This window comes from Hyperoodon ampullatus (genome assembly GCF_949752795.1).
Source record: "Hyperoodon ampullatus genome assembly, chromosome: 9".
In the NCBI taxonomy this organism is placed as follows: domain Eukaryota; kingdom Metazoa; phylum Chordata; class Mammalia; order Artiodactyla; family Ziphiidae; genus Hyperoodon; species Hyperoodon ampullatus.
This window is the reverse complement of record NC_136922.1, coordinates 2,421,571-2,437,883: the sequence shown is the minus strand read 5'-3', so window position 1 is coordinate 2,437,883 and position 16,313 is coordinate 2,421,571. Positions and strand designations below refer to the sequence as shown.

Sequence of the window (16,313 nt, the reverse complement as noted above, 5' to 3'; positions counted from 1 at the left end):
TGAAATCTACTCCAATTTTCCACTAAGAAACCCATGAGTCAAATGTGCATGTTGGGGGTATCCAAACTGACAAAGGCTTGATTTTTAGAAACACTCGTTGAATGGTGGAATAGCAGCAAAATTTAGTCTTTCAGAAAGAGTTCTGTTTTCAGATGGCTTATCCTCCAGCAGGTGACACTCCCACCAAGATGGTTTGGTTGCCACTAGATTCTATCTCAAATTGGTAAAGAATTGAATACCCAAACCCCTGTCCTAGTGGACGGGGCAGTGGAGGCTTTGACAGTAGAGAACAGTATTCTGTGTCCAGAAAGGAAGGGACGCAGACACTCTTCTGTCTGACGGCTGCACCCAGGCTCCTGACATGTTCTCACACTGGGGGCTGGAGGAGTAGGGTCTCCGTTCTGCCCCGTCCACATCCCCCGGGGTGCACAGTCCTGGTGGGTGACCAGTCACGGGTATCCCCACCAGGACTGTCACCACAAGTGGCACTAGACAGTCTTCAAAATAAAATGTTAACAGGTCGCATCTTACCCAAACTGCATGCATAATGTGTCTTTTGAATTGAACAGAAACTTTACTCTTCTGCCCGAAAGGTGGAAGCAACACAATAAATGTGCCAACTCCAGTGGTCACTGAAAGTTGGGACATAACACATACCGTGAGCCGTTGCTGCCCCAGAGGGTGGCATCTTAGGTCATCGTAAAGCCAGCGTCTGCCCCTGTTCTCCACAAGAGGAGAAAAACAAACCGATAAAAGCAGACTGAAGAGGCGGAGTGGGTTTTGTAAGCCAGCTCAGGGAAGTGAGGAAGAACATCACAGCCTCCTGTGATTCTCCCCAGGGGCCAAACGCTTATCTGATTATCAAAACTGAAGCAGGAACTCAGAAAATTCATGGAGCAAAACAGCTGGGTTGTCAGGAAATGCGGACCTTTGTGGAGTTGTCATTTTTGTATTTGAATCAGGCAGTTCCCAGAAAAATTTCTGTTTGTCATACATCTGGAAAACCGTAAAATATGTTGATTTTCAGTCAACATTCATTTTCGGTAAAAACGTAACTTCTACAGTTTAGCAGATTTTACTTTTCCTAATGTGCCTCTTAATCCTCCAATTATCCAGTGGAATGTTCCCGCCACATCCAGCCCCAAGGGAAGCTCACAGGAGAGTAGTCAGGCTCCCCACTTTGTAATGAGGTGGAAATTAATGTGAAGGTAGGTTACGTAGTGATAGACCCTTCACAGGATACACCGGGACCCATATCAATTCATTCCTGATGGAGGAACAGACCTTGCAAATGAATTACTTTCCTGCTAATTCATGTAAAACCTGACTATACAGTGAAAGTTCTCTTCAATAAATATTTGATAACTGAATGAAATGCTGGCATACTAAATGGCCAAAATATAATGACTGCCTGCCCTGATAAAAAGAATAATTGCGTTTAATGAATAAAGCCGCCAAGTATGGATCTGCAGAGTAGACCGGCTGTTTGCTGCCCACTTCTGCTCACAGATAGTGGCTATGGGCCAAGTAGGTGCCAACACGTGGAGTTTTTCGCTTACAGAACGAGTTCATTCCAGAAAGAGAGACATAGAGACCATCAGTTTTATGGTTCCTGCCTTGACTTTTATTTAAAAAAAAAAAAGAAAGAAACAAGGAACTCCTGATTTGCTTTCATAATGCTTTTCCACTTTGCATAAATATAGTCATAGGTCGATATAGAAATAGTTTGGCCAAACTAGGCTTGAATAAATAGACATGCTAGGAGGTTTCCACTTTCCTGGAATCGGAGTGGAATGTATCAGAAAGACATGCTTTGCTAATCACCAACCCCGTCCTGAATTCTCTAACATGTCAAGTCCCCATAAATCACTGGGGTGTCCTGTGAAAATGCAGACTCTGGTCCAGACCCCGAGGACACTGGGAGCATCCGTAGGTGGTGGGACGTGCAGTTGACAGCAGACCGGAAACAGTGCCGTTTCAGGGGCCCTTCGTCGGGGAGCCTGGGCTCCACCTAATGTCCCCTCAGAAGCCAGGACTTGCCCCTGCCGTCACCGAGTGGGATGGGCGCACTGGGGTTTCCTTCTGGAGGACTGCAGCTCTCTGGGGCAATCTCCCACATCACCGCCTCCGAGAGAGGCCAGGGCTGCCCTTGTGTGAGTCGTCCATTGATGACACCATTTCACTTCCCCAGTTGTGCTGCTCAGTTTCATTTTTTTAAACCCAAGTGTCATTGTAACACTTTCCCGCCAACCTCTGAGGGCTCACGGGAGAGTCAGAGGGAGGGTAGTGGTAGAGGAGCGTGCAGTCATCTGATTCTAAATGATGGGGTTTTTAACAGGAAGCCTCAGGAAAAGTGTCTGAATGATGGTTCTTCTGTCCGGCCCTGCGCCCACTCCGTTCCCATCTATAAGGCGGAAAGGCAGAGTCGCCGTGCTTCGTAAATACGGCATCGCAGTGGGTGCTGCTCCAAGGCACAGCTGCAATAAGCCCAAGCGAAGCCTTGTAGTTCAGTGTATTTTTTAATTCACTTTCTTCTGATATAGGGTCAGAAATTTCATGATGTGGGCATCCATGGAGACTTTCTTTTTTGCCCAATTAAGTTATGCAAAGGAGCTCAGACATTTCTTACAGGGAGTCTCTGAAATGACAGATTATAGAGTTACTGGGATTAAAAACTAAATTTTGAATTAATGATATGAAAGCCCTCAACCCAATTAAATAAAAGGGAATACAGCCTTGGAGGAACTTGGTCTACCTTGGCTACCACCAGCCGTGTACGTGCGGGGGGCAAGCGATCACCAGTAGAAGTACACAGATATCGTGGGCTGTGTTCTGCCGTCTAGCTCCGGGGCCCTGATCCCTTTCCTGCTAACACCCCCAAAGGGAAACCACCTTGAGTTGAACTCCGTGTTGTCACTTCAGGGAACGCTGTCTTCCAGTCCCCAGGCCCTGTGATACATATTCATGCCAGCACAGCAATCAGAAACAAATAGATTTCCAGGAAAGCTTGCCAGCAGGATTAAGACACCAGGCCCAGCAGGATACACGAGAGCCGATGACTCAAATTAGAAGACAGATTGCACTCTCAGAGACACGGCCCCTGTCTTTCCTGCCTGCCCTGTTCTGCAGAAGGGACGCATGGCTGGAAGGATCTGTCCTTTCTCACTCTGCTGACTTGCTGTCCTGCACAGACGCTGGCTGGACGGCAGGGTCCAAGCTGGTGTTCCCCCAAGCCCGTCCGACCTCAGGAGGAGCCCAGCCAGCACCTCGTCAGCACAGAGGGGACGCTTCACAACGTGTGGGGTCACACTTAGGCATGCTGGTCACCAAGAGTGGCCCACATCCTTGTCACAAGCATTTTTGTGGCATGAGACCACCCAGCTTTCCAGAACAGCCAGCCTGAGGGTCCCCCTGCCAGGACGAGTGGGTGGAAGCTTTTCCCCTACGAGGTCGCCCTGGGCTCTTCTTCCTTCTTTTGTCTGCTTAGAGTTAAGCCAAACACGTGTGTGTGTGTGTGTGTGTGTGTGTGTGTGTGTGTGTGTGCGTGTGTGAAGGCTCAGAAGTGTTTCTAGTAGGTAATTAGCAATCTCTATTGGACGCTCCTCGGGGCTGCCTGACTATCAGCTATTTTAATCTCATCCAGTGTGGCCTCCTGACTCAGAGATGTAGGGAGCTATAGTTACTTTTATAATCACCTTCCCACCTGCTGGACTTCCTCTGCTCAGCCGACTCCAATCTAGATCTAGCTTTGGGAAAATTCTGAATATATTCTGGTTAGTGTCAAGATTCCAAATGGTCTATAATTGAATATCATTGTAAATTAGTTTCAATTTTTCCAGTAGCTCATCTGTCCTGCCCACTTAAAATTAAGAATGATTGTAATCATGAAATCCAGAGGCCAACAGAGACTTTTACATTTAATCTGGTGTAGAGTTTAAGGGTACCAGATATGCTTCTACTTAATCGCTTTTGCTAAGTGCTGTCTTGTTCACCAAAATCATGTAAGCCAATTGGGAAAATTAACTGTACATTTTAACACATTCTTCTTCCTGAAGAAAAAATTGTCAGTAGGAAGTGCATTTTCATGGTATCTCAACACCAGATATTGTGGTCATACAGAGCTCTTCTTCTTAAAAAAAAAAAAGGGAAAAAAAAAGCATTTGTTTTTAAAAGAGCTTTAATGCTTACTTAAACATGACAAATGTATCCCTCTTTTAATTGAGAGTTAAATAAAAATGTTCACCGATTTTAGATTCTGAGACCTATGACTACTCAATAGCATATTTCTTGAGCACAGATGCCTGTTTATTCCTTTGTTGGATTCAGAGTTTGGGGACATGAGCTGACACACAGCAGAGGGTCCAGTGTTTTTTTGTTGTTTTTGTTTTTGTCACCACTCCAGTGTAGTGCCACCCCTGAAAGAATTCCTAATGACAACTAAATTGCACCTCTTAGAATATTTGTACTGAAAATATAACTGTCTTCTATGAATATGGATAGAACAATACTAGCTTCAAGGTTGTAGGGTTGTGAGGAAAGCAAAAAGCCAGAAATCTCAGTGCAGGTCAGATTTTGAGGCAGCACCACGCGGGGATTCTGGACTTTTCTTTGGACGGTGCAAACCTTCCCTCCAGTGTCTCAACTTCTCATTTTATTCAATCTTTCTCTTTCTCTCTCTCTCCCACCCTCACACTCTGTCTGTCTCTTTCCTGATTTGCCTGCATAGGGACAGACAGGTAATGGAGAAGAAATTGAAAGGGAAAATACAGGGAAAATGTAAATGAAAAGAAGTTATTATAACTGTTATAATGAAGTGCCTTTCATTTAAATATAAGAATGTAACGCTGAAATGAACTTGTGATCCTGAAATGCATTTTTAATGAGTTTCCTTTTTATTTTGCTGCTTCAGTGGCATATTTTAAAGACCCTTTGAAAAAAGCCACATTAAAAGCCCCACCAAATGCCACAACACGCAAAATTGGATATTGGTTTATTCCAAAACTGCTGATGAGGAAGAGTGGCTCTTCATCACAAAATGTTGCAGTCACTTTATTTAAATGAGTTTGAATTTGCATTATGATGTGCCATTCTGATTTAGGGAAAAAAAATTAGATTTTCAGATCAAATTGACCCAACCAGTGAAGCGTTAAGGAACTGGCAGGTTTAGTCTGAAAGCCTCGTGTTCCATCAAACCTGCAGCCGGTGGAAGTCACCGGGCCCGCGGGAAACAACTTTCTCGCCCCGTCCTCCCCTCGTCCCGGCGCCGAGTCCCGCTCTCACCGGCTCCCTTCTCATCCCCGCAGGAGAGCGGCCCTTCCAGTGCAACCAGTGCGGGGCCTCCTTCACGCAGAAAGGCAACCTGCTGCGGCACATCAAGCTTCACTCGGGCGAGAAGCCCTTCAAGTGCCACCTCTGCAACTACGCGTGTCGCCGGCGGGATGCCCTCACCGGCCACCTGAGGACGCACTCTGGTAGGTCCTCTGGGCGCAGCGGGGCTTGGCTTGGGGACTGCCTGGCATCCTCCCAGGGGTACCCTGCTCCCGGGACACCGCTCCCTCGGGCATCGGCTGCACCTGACGGAGACAGCAGTGCCCTCCCCCATGTGCTCTGAGGAAGTGGGTGGGGAAACTTAACACGTACACGCGTGCGCGCGCACACACACACATACACACGTCTCATCTTAGGTAGAGTATTTCAAAAGAGGCCTCCTCGTCCCCTTGTGTCAGGTAAGTGGGTTTCTCTTTTAAAGGACTTTGCCAGCTCGTACTTGTCCTGAGTGTGCTGCTAAAGCCCCAGAGTTTCCAAATACGTCTCTCAATGTTAACTGTTAAGCCACCCTCGCTACTGTTTCATGCCGAGCGTTTTGGGAGTCATCATGGGGCCAGTTTTCTTTGCAAAGGTGGTAGCTAAGGCGAGTCTGTCCTGATTGGTGTTGCCTGTTCCCTGAGGGTGCGCTCCCGACTGGGCCCAAGTGCGACGGTCACGCCAGAGGCCAGTCGAGCCCTCCGTGGGAGAGGCCAGTTTGGGGCTGTTAGGAGATTTTAGTAAATGCACCCTGTGTAGTCAGGGTCTCAGCAAGGTCATGGTAAACGAGAATGTCCCACAATATTCAAAGCGCTCCAGCCTGAGAGCACAGATCCACCTCTGAGTAGACTGGATCTTCTGCCCCCGGAGAAGCTTCCTTGGTGTTTCATGATCTGGTGGCCCCGGAATCTTCCAGGTCAGAGGAAGACAGGGTAGGGAGCGTGTGCCGTGCCAGCACGCCGCCCCGCAGGGGTATTTGACATCACGCCCTTCCCAGCCCCGAGAGCGGGAGGTGATGGGTCCTCACCCCTGCCCTCAGGGAGCTCACTGTCCAGACTGTCCAGACCTGTGGTGGGAGAGGAAGAGGCTGTAGACCAGCTCCCCCCGCCACGCCCCCAGGACAGCAGCACAGGAGGCGCCCCCACCAGAGGAGAGGATGTGTGTCCCTGGGGAAGGTTGGCTTGCGCTCAGGCCACTCTCCCCAGAGGTTATGGGTGTAGTTGATGCCAGGGTTGGGGCCGCTTCCTCGTCACACATTTACTGGGCACCCCGGGGAGGAGATGGCAGAGCCCCAGCGTGTGCCAGGTACCGTGGTGCGAGCATCCAAGGGGACAGCGGGAGCGCGGGGAGGGGACAGTGAGTCTCGGGCGGGAGGTGTCCATCCAGGAGGAGGCAGGGCTTGGGTCCAGCCACAGGGCGAGTTTCTAGGCTCACCTTCGGAAAAGTTCCCAGTGAGCATGTGGCCCTGGAAAGGGAGGTGCTGGGCATTTACAAGTGTTGTGGGGAGGTGGTCCCCCTCTGGTGGGTGGTGCTGGCAGGGAGTCAGCGGAAGGCCACAGGGGTCCCGGCAGCTCTGGGTCTCAGATGCTCGGCCCGGCCATCTCCCCTGGTTCCTACCTCCTTCCTGACCGTCAGCGTGGAGGAGGCTCCCAAATGCTCTTAGAAAACTGGGATGGTGTAGGAAAGCTTCTCAAAATCTTCCGAGAAAGGAGCCACATGAAGCCGAGGAGTGGCTTCTCCACAAGGAGAGGTCAGCGGAAGTGACTGTGGGGCTTGGGCCCTGCTGAGGGCTGGGGAGGACTTTGCTGCAGGGGACAGGAAGACAGGCGGCTCCCCGAAAGTGGGATGATGACGCCGTGACAGTGAGCATTCGCAGATGCTTACACGTGTGGCTCAGAAGGAGCACATGTGTTGTCCCCCCAGAGGTGGAGGTTTGCAGGGTCTCTGTAGGCTTCAGATGTGACAGTGACACTGTCTGTGTACAGAGTCTACCAGGGGGTCTAGGGCAGAGAAACTTCACAGGTGGCCTTCATGTGGAGTCAAGTTGACATCATCACAGCAGTAACACTGCATTAGAGTTGTAGGATGCACAATATCCCCTTCAGTAGAAAACACAAAGACTCAGCCTTAGCTTGACAGCAACCATACTGTCATCATCCCTGGGTCACTCTGACCGGCAACAGAAATCTCTCCTGCGTATCAGTTCTATGGTGAAGTTAGAAATATCTAGTGCAGTATTTTAGCTTATTCTGGCTCCATGCCTGCTTATTTCATTTGAGGCATGATGGTATCCTGCTCCAAGTATGGCTGATTATATATAACAGTGGTAGACTTTGGACAGTTTATTTCTATTAGGGATCCACTGATGAGCGAGTAGACAAAACTGTAGTGAGAAAACCATCATCGATCCAGGGCTGCTGGTGATTCTGCCGTCGGAAAGTACCACAGACACACAACTCCTACAAAAAACAAGACAATGACTTAGGTTCTACAAGATGATTTCACTAGAACGAAATGAGGACTTCAGCCTTTGTCTGCAAATCCAAATATGGTCACGTTCTAGTCCGTTGTGAAATGGCGGCACCCCCATTCCGCTAAAAACCACCATCAACCTGGTAGCTTTCCCTGGCAACCAGTGGTGGCCTGAGATTCCAGCTACAGGATTTGTCCCATGCTGATAAGAGGGGCTTGGGTAGTCTGGAAGGGTGAGGAGGGGTTCCCCTCCCTTCTTCTCTGCTTTCTTTGGAAATTGCAAGCTTGGCTAGAGACCTGCTTTCCTGCAGAATAGTGGACTACACTTCAAGATATACTTTTGTTCAGTTTCTTTCATGAACTTCTTATGTTCCAGAGTTGAAATCAATCATATACTCAGACAGAAACGGGTATTCAGACACCAGGCTATATGTATGGAAATTTGCTAAAGCTGTAGCTTTTCCAGGAAAAGACATTGAGTGGGTTATCTATATTCTATGAGTTTCTAAAGGCCATACTCAATAAAACGTGCAGTTTTAGGCAACATTGTATATGTCAATGTTGTTTCTCTGACATTAGGGATACAACACTTTCTCCAGATAAAAAAAGATCCCTTTTCCCTCCAGTAAATGTTCCAGACGTCAAATTTTGGTTTTCATCTTAGTCTTCTTAAACCATAGTTTCTGTTCACCTAAGGAAGAGATTTAACCAATACAAGATTTGGTTAAGCCGTTTCACCAAACGTTCCTATTTGGATGGCATCGATTTTGACATAATACTCTCAAATATGTGAAATCTAACAAGATGAGAGGAACTAAAAGGTTCTGGCTTTAGGATGGAAATTTGTATTCTATAAATAATAGAAGGTCCTTTATCCATTTTATCTACTAAAATGCTATTAAAATCTTTAAACTTAGGCATGATATGAACTTGTGCTAGTCTTCTTTTCCTAAAATACCACTCAATAAAATTCAGGAAGAACTAAACTCTGTATAGAAGTGCACTGCTCAATACAGTAGCCACGAGCCATATGTGGTATATAAATTTTAATTTTAATTAGTGAAACAAAATTCAAACTTCTGTTCTTAGTGGTGCGAGCCATACTTCGAATGCTCAGTGGACACGCGTGGTTGGTGGCTGCCATATTGGACAGAACAGGTGGATAACATTTCCTTCTTCATAGTAAATTCTGTTGGACAGGGCTGATCTAGAAGCCATGCCATCCCTAAAGGTCTCTGGGGAGAAAACAGAGCTTTTCCAGGTTAGAACAAGAAAATACATTTTGGAAACAAAATGCTCATTTCATTAGTCTATTTATCCACTGTGGTGTCTTAGAGACCTCAAGGTATTTGTTTAGCACTAGTTTAGGAGTTGAATTCACTTTTTCTGCATTAGACCTGGTGCCACTGTCACTCCAGACCTCTCCCACAGTTGTGGCCATGGACAAGAGGCCAACTTTGGAGCTGAGCTGTATGTTATCCAGCCAGCTCGGGCCTTCCTCACATCTCTGCCCTGTTGTCGGGCATCCCTGTTATAACACTGCAGTGGTTTCTTTCCTCCAGTTAAAGTTCAGACTTTGTGATTTAAGTAGAAGAGAATTTGTTAGGCAGTGAACAAGTTAAAATGAAAAAAAAGGTAACAGGAGTTCTTGGTACAATCAGGAAACCCCTGGGCATTCACATCTTTAAATTCAGTCAACTCGACGGAGCCCATAATGCTTTTGGCTCTCAAGAGCAGAGTTTTGGTTTTTTTTTTGCCTTTTTGGTAAAAAGTGTATTGCATGCCTTCCCATGACACGTACGGCCGCTATTTAATCGGGGTCTTGAACTCCATTGTGTCTCCTGCAGTTGGTAAGCCTCACAAATGTGGATATTGTGGCCGAAGCTATAAACAGCGAAGCTCTTTAGAGGAACACAAAGAGCGCTGCCACAACTACTTGCAAAGCATGGGCCTTCCAGGCACACTGTACCCAGGTAAGCACCGAGGGCACAGGCTGCCTGGCCTTGGCTCCCCATCCCTCCCCAGCGGGGGGGAAGGAGGGCCCCCTGCCCGCTGGGACGCAGCTGGACCAGAGCACAGGCCTGGGAGCCACCACGGCTGGGATGGAGGGACGTTTTTGGCCGCTGAACTCTCACTAGGAGTGCCCTGTGCTTCCCAGCTTTCCAAGACCTCCTCTTACCAGGGAGCATGTGACCTTGAAATCCCTTCCTCTCGAAATCTGGGGAAGCTTCTAAGATTGTAGTGACCCTTGAAAGTCTGGGGTTTTTTCATGTCTTTCTGGTTTTTGGTGTTTTGTTTTTTTTTCTTTAACCTGGAGTATCGATTGCTTCTTTGTGCTTAGTCATCAAAATAAGATGTGAAATCTGGTTTTAAAAATGATTTTTTCATGAAGTGGATCAAATAAGAGCTTTCAGGCCGTGTTTTCATTCATCAGTGTCAGCACCTGCCTGGAACATGGGATGATTGGAAGACCCTGACTGTCTGTAATTTTGCAGCTGTCACAGGTTTCAAGGGAAGCTTGCTTTTTTCCTCATGTGCTCTGATGCTTCGCTGTGTATTGCATCTCGAGATAACATTTGGCTCTGATCTGAGATAATGTAAAGTGAAAGATGTAAACAGAGAGAGTGTGGATCCATTTAGTCCTAAGATGCAAATTGATTCCCTTTGGTGATCAGATGGTTTGGGGTTCTTCATGATGGCTTTCTGTCCTGTACTCAGATGAGACGGCTTCTCGTGTGGAGTTAGTGCTGGTTGAGGATCCATAAAAGTCAGTGGAAGTCCTGCAAGGCTACACCGGGTCTCGGGCAGGCAGTGGGTGGGGGTCTCACTGTGCTGGGCTGGTTGACCTGTGCCCTCTGTGCATTTCTCATCACCCATCCCTCCCGGGCCCCCCAGGACCAGCCCCCATGAGCACTCAGATGGGCCCTTAAGCAGGCTCACCCCTCTCCATCCCCTTAGGTTGGAACCATTCTTTGGGCTTAGGTACAGACAAAGCCTAGCTTATGGGATGTAGCAAAGATTTAATTTTTCTGAATATGATTTTATTTAGGAAAAGGCTTTTTGGTCATCTGTCATAATTTCCTAATGTCTCTGTGGAAAACATGAGGTTCCCTTGAGCCTTAGGTGCACAGATTGTGTTACAAGCTTAGAGAGAAATGAATCAAATGGCAGAAGAGTCAGTGGTCTGGGAGCTCTGGGCTCGTGGCCCCTCACTGTGCTGTCTCTGAGGGTCTCAGGAGGCCCCATGGCCTGGCAGAGAGGAAACCCAGCTTCAGGTGCTATAGGCACCCTGGACAGGCCACGGGCCCATCTTTGCAGAGAAGGATGGATACACTGGGAAGCATATTAGCTTGATAGATCAAAAATACTACCAGTGCAATTGAATTCTATGGATTTTATGGGTACCCCTCCTATAAATCAGGGTGTGGGCTGTTTGCCCATTTAATAAGAAACCCACATTTCCAAGGCTAAAAAATTACATTTACCAGCGATAATAACCAATTTGAAATATATTTTTTCAAAGTGGCGTTCATCATGAAGCAATGAAGACATAAAATGCTTAGAAATAATCTTAACAGGTCATGTGCAGTCCATGATGAAGAAAGCTAGCAAACAATACTGGGGCCAGAAAACATGGAGGAGTCACAGGGAGAGAGGCCTGGACACTGCACGTGTTTCCTCTGGGATCACAGAATGGTTTTAGCATGAAATTGGTTTGTCAATCTTATTGGAATGTTATAAAGTGTATCTGGAAAAGTAAATGAGGGAAATGGCATTTTTTAAAAAGAAGAGTAATGTCTAATGCTGTATTCAAATATAGCTGTCATCTGGACCTCTTTGAAGAATAGACAGACAAATCAGTAATAGAAATGGATAAAACTTCCAGGGACCCTGTGATCCATCAGCCTGTCCCATCTGAAAAAGGAAGAGGCACAGAGCAGTGGGATTTCAATGGACTTTTCAGACTCCGTGTGGGAAGAATTGATTAGCCATTTGGAAGATAATCAGTTTGCATTTTTAGCTTCTCATAGCTTAGGAGAAATTGCAGGGAGATGAAAGAGCAATATTTCCAAAAATCCAACCATAAAAACTAGAACATGGATGGTTATGCAGGATACAAAGCTGTGTCTTCAATTACAGAAAGAAAGGGATGACATAGAAAAGCACAGGTTGGCTAGAAACACTTCCTAGATCAACATTCACCTCCACAATTTCTAGATTTCCTACGGTGCATGTTTTTTTGATTTTCCAGTTTGCTGTGTTCAGGGTCCAGGAGCTCTGAGTTCATTCCCATGTTACCAGGATTGGCTGCAGGATCTTTGTGGCCAGGTTTCTCCTGCACCTCTGTTCACTGTGCCAGAGTCTGAGCCTTAGATCATTTCTAGCTGAGAGTTCTTTGACTCTCAGGAGGGCTGCTGTCAGGATTGACTGAATTAGTGGATTGGGGTGTATTTGAAAAGTTAAGAGGACTTGTCAAAGGGACACAATTACTTAATCACAGTCCAGCTTCTAGGGACAGTGGTGGTGCTTATTCCCTGGTCTTGGGGGATAAAGCAGGTGTCATTAGCAGGTGGCTCTGGTCAGCCTCCATCTGGCTGGCAGGGTTGCTAGGAAGATTAGAAATAATCTCCGTGAAGATCCTGCCTCTTGTAGGCGCTTAACACATGTCATATTTAACACTGATGATGAGACTGAATCCTTTCACCATAAGTGCTTCTAAACTGGTCTTTCTAACTGTCTTTGACTTTAGTCATTAAAGAAGAAACTAATCACAGTGAAATGGCAGAAGACCTGTGCAAGATGGGATCGGAGCGCTCGCTCGTGCTGGACAGGCTAGCAAGTAACGTCGCCAAACGTAAGAGCTCTATGCCTCAGAAATTTGTTGGTAAGAGTTAAACGTTTCCTGTCTCTTAAAAGAACAACCACGCGGGTGCTTTAGATGGTGATTAGTTGAGGGGAGAAGAAAGGAAAACATATCTCATTTTTTAAAAGGCAAACATTGGCAAGCTTAACATTCCTCAAATATCTCGGAATGGTTTACCAATAGGCTTCTTAAAAATAACAGACCTTCTCCCAGGAGTTGTCCTTAGAGGTGGTTCGCAGCGTCTGGGGCACTCGGTGAGATCTGCCTGTGGACGCTCTGTGTCCATTGGGGGTGGTCTGTCAGTGAGCACAGGGCAGGGGGTGCATGGCCCGGAGAGCAGCCTCTCTGAGCCTCAGGTGCTCATTTTTCAGAAGAAGCTCATAATACTCCCCACATGGGCTACTTTGAAGGCTAAAAGGGCAGAATTGCAGGGCAACTGGTGCCCAGCAAGGAGATACCTCTGACTCTCTACCTGTGCCAGGTGCTTTCAGGGTGGGGCAGCCCTTCCTCTAGGAGGTTATTGTCCAATGTAGCCATCATCCAGCCCAGACACTGGAAGTTCAAGAAGGGTGACACCTGGGCAGGCGGGAGGGATGAAGGGCTCTGGGCTGGGGACCCAGCCTGAGGGTGTGAGTTCATAGCCACACTGTCACCTTCGCAAAATTAGTCAAACTCTCCAGCCTTGGTTCCACTCTTTATGTATATAAAGGGTTTTATGAACATAGATGAACACCAAGGAAGTGAGAACATTTAGAAGCCCTCAATGTGAAGATAATATCATGAAGATAATGTAGAAAGAGGAACATAGAGGAGAGGGTCACCTCCAGGGAGGAGGACTGGCGGGGGAGGGTCATGTCCAGGGAAGAGGATTGGGGGGGAGGGTCACGTCCAGAGAAGAGGACCAGGGGGGAGGGTCACGTCCAGGGAGGAGGACCAGGAGGGAGGGTCATGTCCAGGGAGGAGGACCAGGGGGGAGGGTCATGTCCAGGGAGGAGGACCAGGAGGGAGGGTCATGTCCAGGGAGGAGGACCAGGGGGGAGGGTCACGTCCAGGGAGGAGGATCAGGGGGGAGGGTCATGTCCAGAGAAGAGGACCAGGGGGGAGGGTCACGTCCAGGGAGGAGGACCAGGAGGGAGGGTCATGTCTAGGGAGGAGGACCAGGGGGGAGGGTCACGTCCAGGGAGGAGGACCAGGGGGGAGGGTCATGTCCAGAGAAGAGGACCAGGGGGGAGGGTCATGTCCAGGGAGGAGGACCAGGAGGGAGGGTCATGTCTAGGGAGGAGGACCAGGGGGGAGGGTCACGTCCAGTGAGGAGGATCAGGGGGGAGGGTCACGTCCAGGGAGGAGGACCAGGAGGGAGGGTCATGTCCAGGGAGGAGGATCAGGGGGGAGGGTCATGTCCAGGGAGGAGGACCAGGGGGGAGGGTCATGTCCAGGGAGGAGGACTGAGGGGGGAGGGTCATGTCCAGGGAGGAGGACTAGGGGGGAGGGTCACGTCCAGGGAGGAGGACCAGGGGGGAGGGTCATGTCCAGGGAGGAGGACCAGGAGGGAGGGTCATGTCTAGGGAGGAGGACCAGGGGGGAGGGTCACGTCCAGTGAGGAGGATCAGGGGGGAGGGTCATGTCCAGGGAGGAGGACCAGGAGGGAGGGTCATGTCCAGGGAGGAGGACCAGGGGGGAGGGTCATGTCCAGGGAGGAGGACCAGGGGGGAGGGTCACGTCCAGTGAGGAGGATCAGGGGGGAGGGTCATGTCCAGGGAGGAGGACCAGGAGGGAGGGTCATGTCCAGGGAGGAGGATCAGGGGGGAGGGTCATGTCCAGGGAGGAGGACCAGGGGGGAGGGTCATGTCCAGGGAGGAGGACTGAGGGGGAGGGTCACGTCCAGGGAGGAGGACCAGGGGGAGGGTCACGTCCAGGGAGGAGGACCAGGGGGGAGGGTCACGTCCAGGGAGGAGGACCAGGGGGGAGGGTCATGTCCAGGGAGGAGGACCAGGGGGGAGGGTCACGTCCAGGGAGGAGGACCAGGAGGGAGGGTCACGTCCAGGGAGGAGGACCAGGGGGGAGGGTCACGTCCAGGGAGGAGGACCAGGGGGGAGGGTCACGTCCAGGGAGGAGGACCAGGGGGGAGGGTCATGTCCAGGGAGGAGGACCGGGGGGAGGGTCACGTCCAGGGAAGAGGACCAGGGGGGAGGGTCACGTCCAGGGAGGAGGATCAGGGGGGAGGGTCACGTCCAGGGAAGAGGACCAGGGGGGAGGGTCATGTCCAGGGAGGAGGACCAGGGGGGAGGGTCATGTCCAGGGAGGAGGACTGGGGGGAGGGTCACGTCCAGGGAGGAGGACCGGGGGGGAGGGTCACGTCCAGGGAGGAGGATCAGTAAAAGCTTGTGAAGCTGACAGTGACCTGTCACTGGGAGGGAGGAAGAGGATTTCAACACATTTTTGACGGTGGAAGAATGGAGGAGGGTTCTAGGCAGATGGATACAAATACAGAGAAATGGTGATGCCGTTTGGGGGCTGGAGGGGGACGTGTGGACACGTCCGACAAGGAGGGCGCGTCCTGGGGTGACTCACGGACCCTCAGGGAAGCCATAACAGTAAAGCCCGAGTCAGCTCTGGCCACAGGTGAATGGCCTTGGAATACCTAGGTGAGAAATGTAGCCTCAATGCAGTAGGCAGAAGAAAGCATTGGCGTGTTTTTGATTGGAGCCACGTCTTGGAAAATAGAGAGCTCGAGTGCCAAAGATTGACTGGAAATGCGAGGACGGTGGGGCTGTGGTGGAAGGAGGGAGGTCTGGGGGCCGTGCCGGGACTGGGGGATGGAAGTCATGAGTCATGGGGACCCACGTGCCATTGACGGGTTCTGGGGAAAGATAGAGTCTGGGTCTGATCTGCTTGTTTTCAAGGGTTTTCTGAGTGACGTCCCGTGGGAGCCTGGGAAACGTGTGTTGGGAGAGGGCGTGCGTCCAGCACGGGGTCAGTGGTCAGCGAGGCCTGGGCCAGCTGCTTTCCTGCAGGAGGAGGGCAGGACCAACAGGAGGCCAAGTTCTTGGGCTCCATCCTCTCTCTGACACTTAAAACAGGCTCCATTTTGATCAGGTTTTAAGTAGAGGCTTGTCATAGGCTGCGGGTTGGGAGGGGTGGGGGGAGGAAGGATTCAGTTAAAAAACACTTTTGCAAACCACCGGCTGGAGACGCAGCCTGGGGGAGTCGCCCACACAAACCTGAGCCTTTAGACTGTTGCACGGGGGAGGCCTCATGTTTCCTGAGCGGAGGCGGAGTGACGTGACGCGGAGGACCGAGTGCTGAGGGTGGGATTTCAGGTAGCACCGGGTGGAGGTGAGCCTGGGGCCCCTCAGCTCCTCCCTGGAGGCCTGTGTGGAGGGGGCTTGGGGGCCGGTGACCAGGAGAGATGGAGCAGCACGTGTGCCCGAGGATTGTTGACAGTCACGGGCCCTGGGGAGCTGGGTACCACTTCCTCCTTCAGATGAGGAAAGTGAGGGATGTCAAGAGCTTTATAAATGGGCGTTTCAACCCCTGCAGCTTACGGAGACTTCAAATAACTCTCTGTGAAACTCCGCAGTAGCCTCCGCGGGTGAGACCACACTTTAGGTGTTGTATTGAGATTTAGATGCTTTCGCAATAAAATAAATAAATAAATACATAAACAACACCA

General features: G+C 49.7%; 1 protein-coding gene across 24 annotated transcripts in view; it reads left to right on the top strand.

The window, feature by feature from the left end:
• Positions 1 to 16,313, top strand: part of IKZF1 (IKAROS family zinc finger 1) — a gene marked incomplete at both ends in the record, with an annotated part of 89,370 nt that overhangs the window by 67,712 nt on the left and 5,345 nt on the right. For 4 of the 24 annotated variants that reach the window (XM_079711912.1, XM_079711909.1, XM_079711900.1 and 1 more), the window contains 3 exons: positions 5,304 to 5,471; positions 9,624 to 9,749; positions 12,527 to 12,661. The exons of 2 other annotated variants lie outside the window; for them this stretch is intronic. In XM_079711912.1, the coding sequence (XP_079568038.1) occupies positions 5,304 to 5,471; positions 9,624 to 9,749; positions 12,527 to 12,661 (429 nt within the window). The remainder of the gene's footprint in view (positions 1 to 5,303; positions 5,472 to 9,623; positions 9,750 to 12,526; positions 12,662 to 16,313) is intronic. 18 more of the 24 variants (XM_079711902.1, XM_079711910.1, XM_079711899.1 and 15 more) reach the window with 9 other exon arrangements.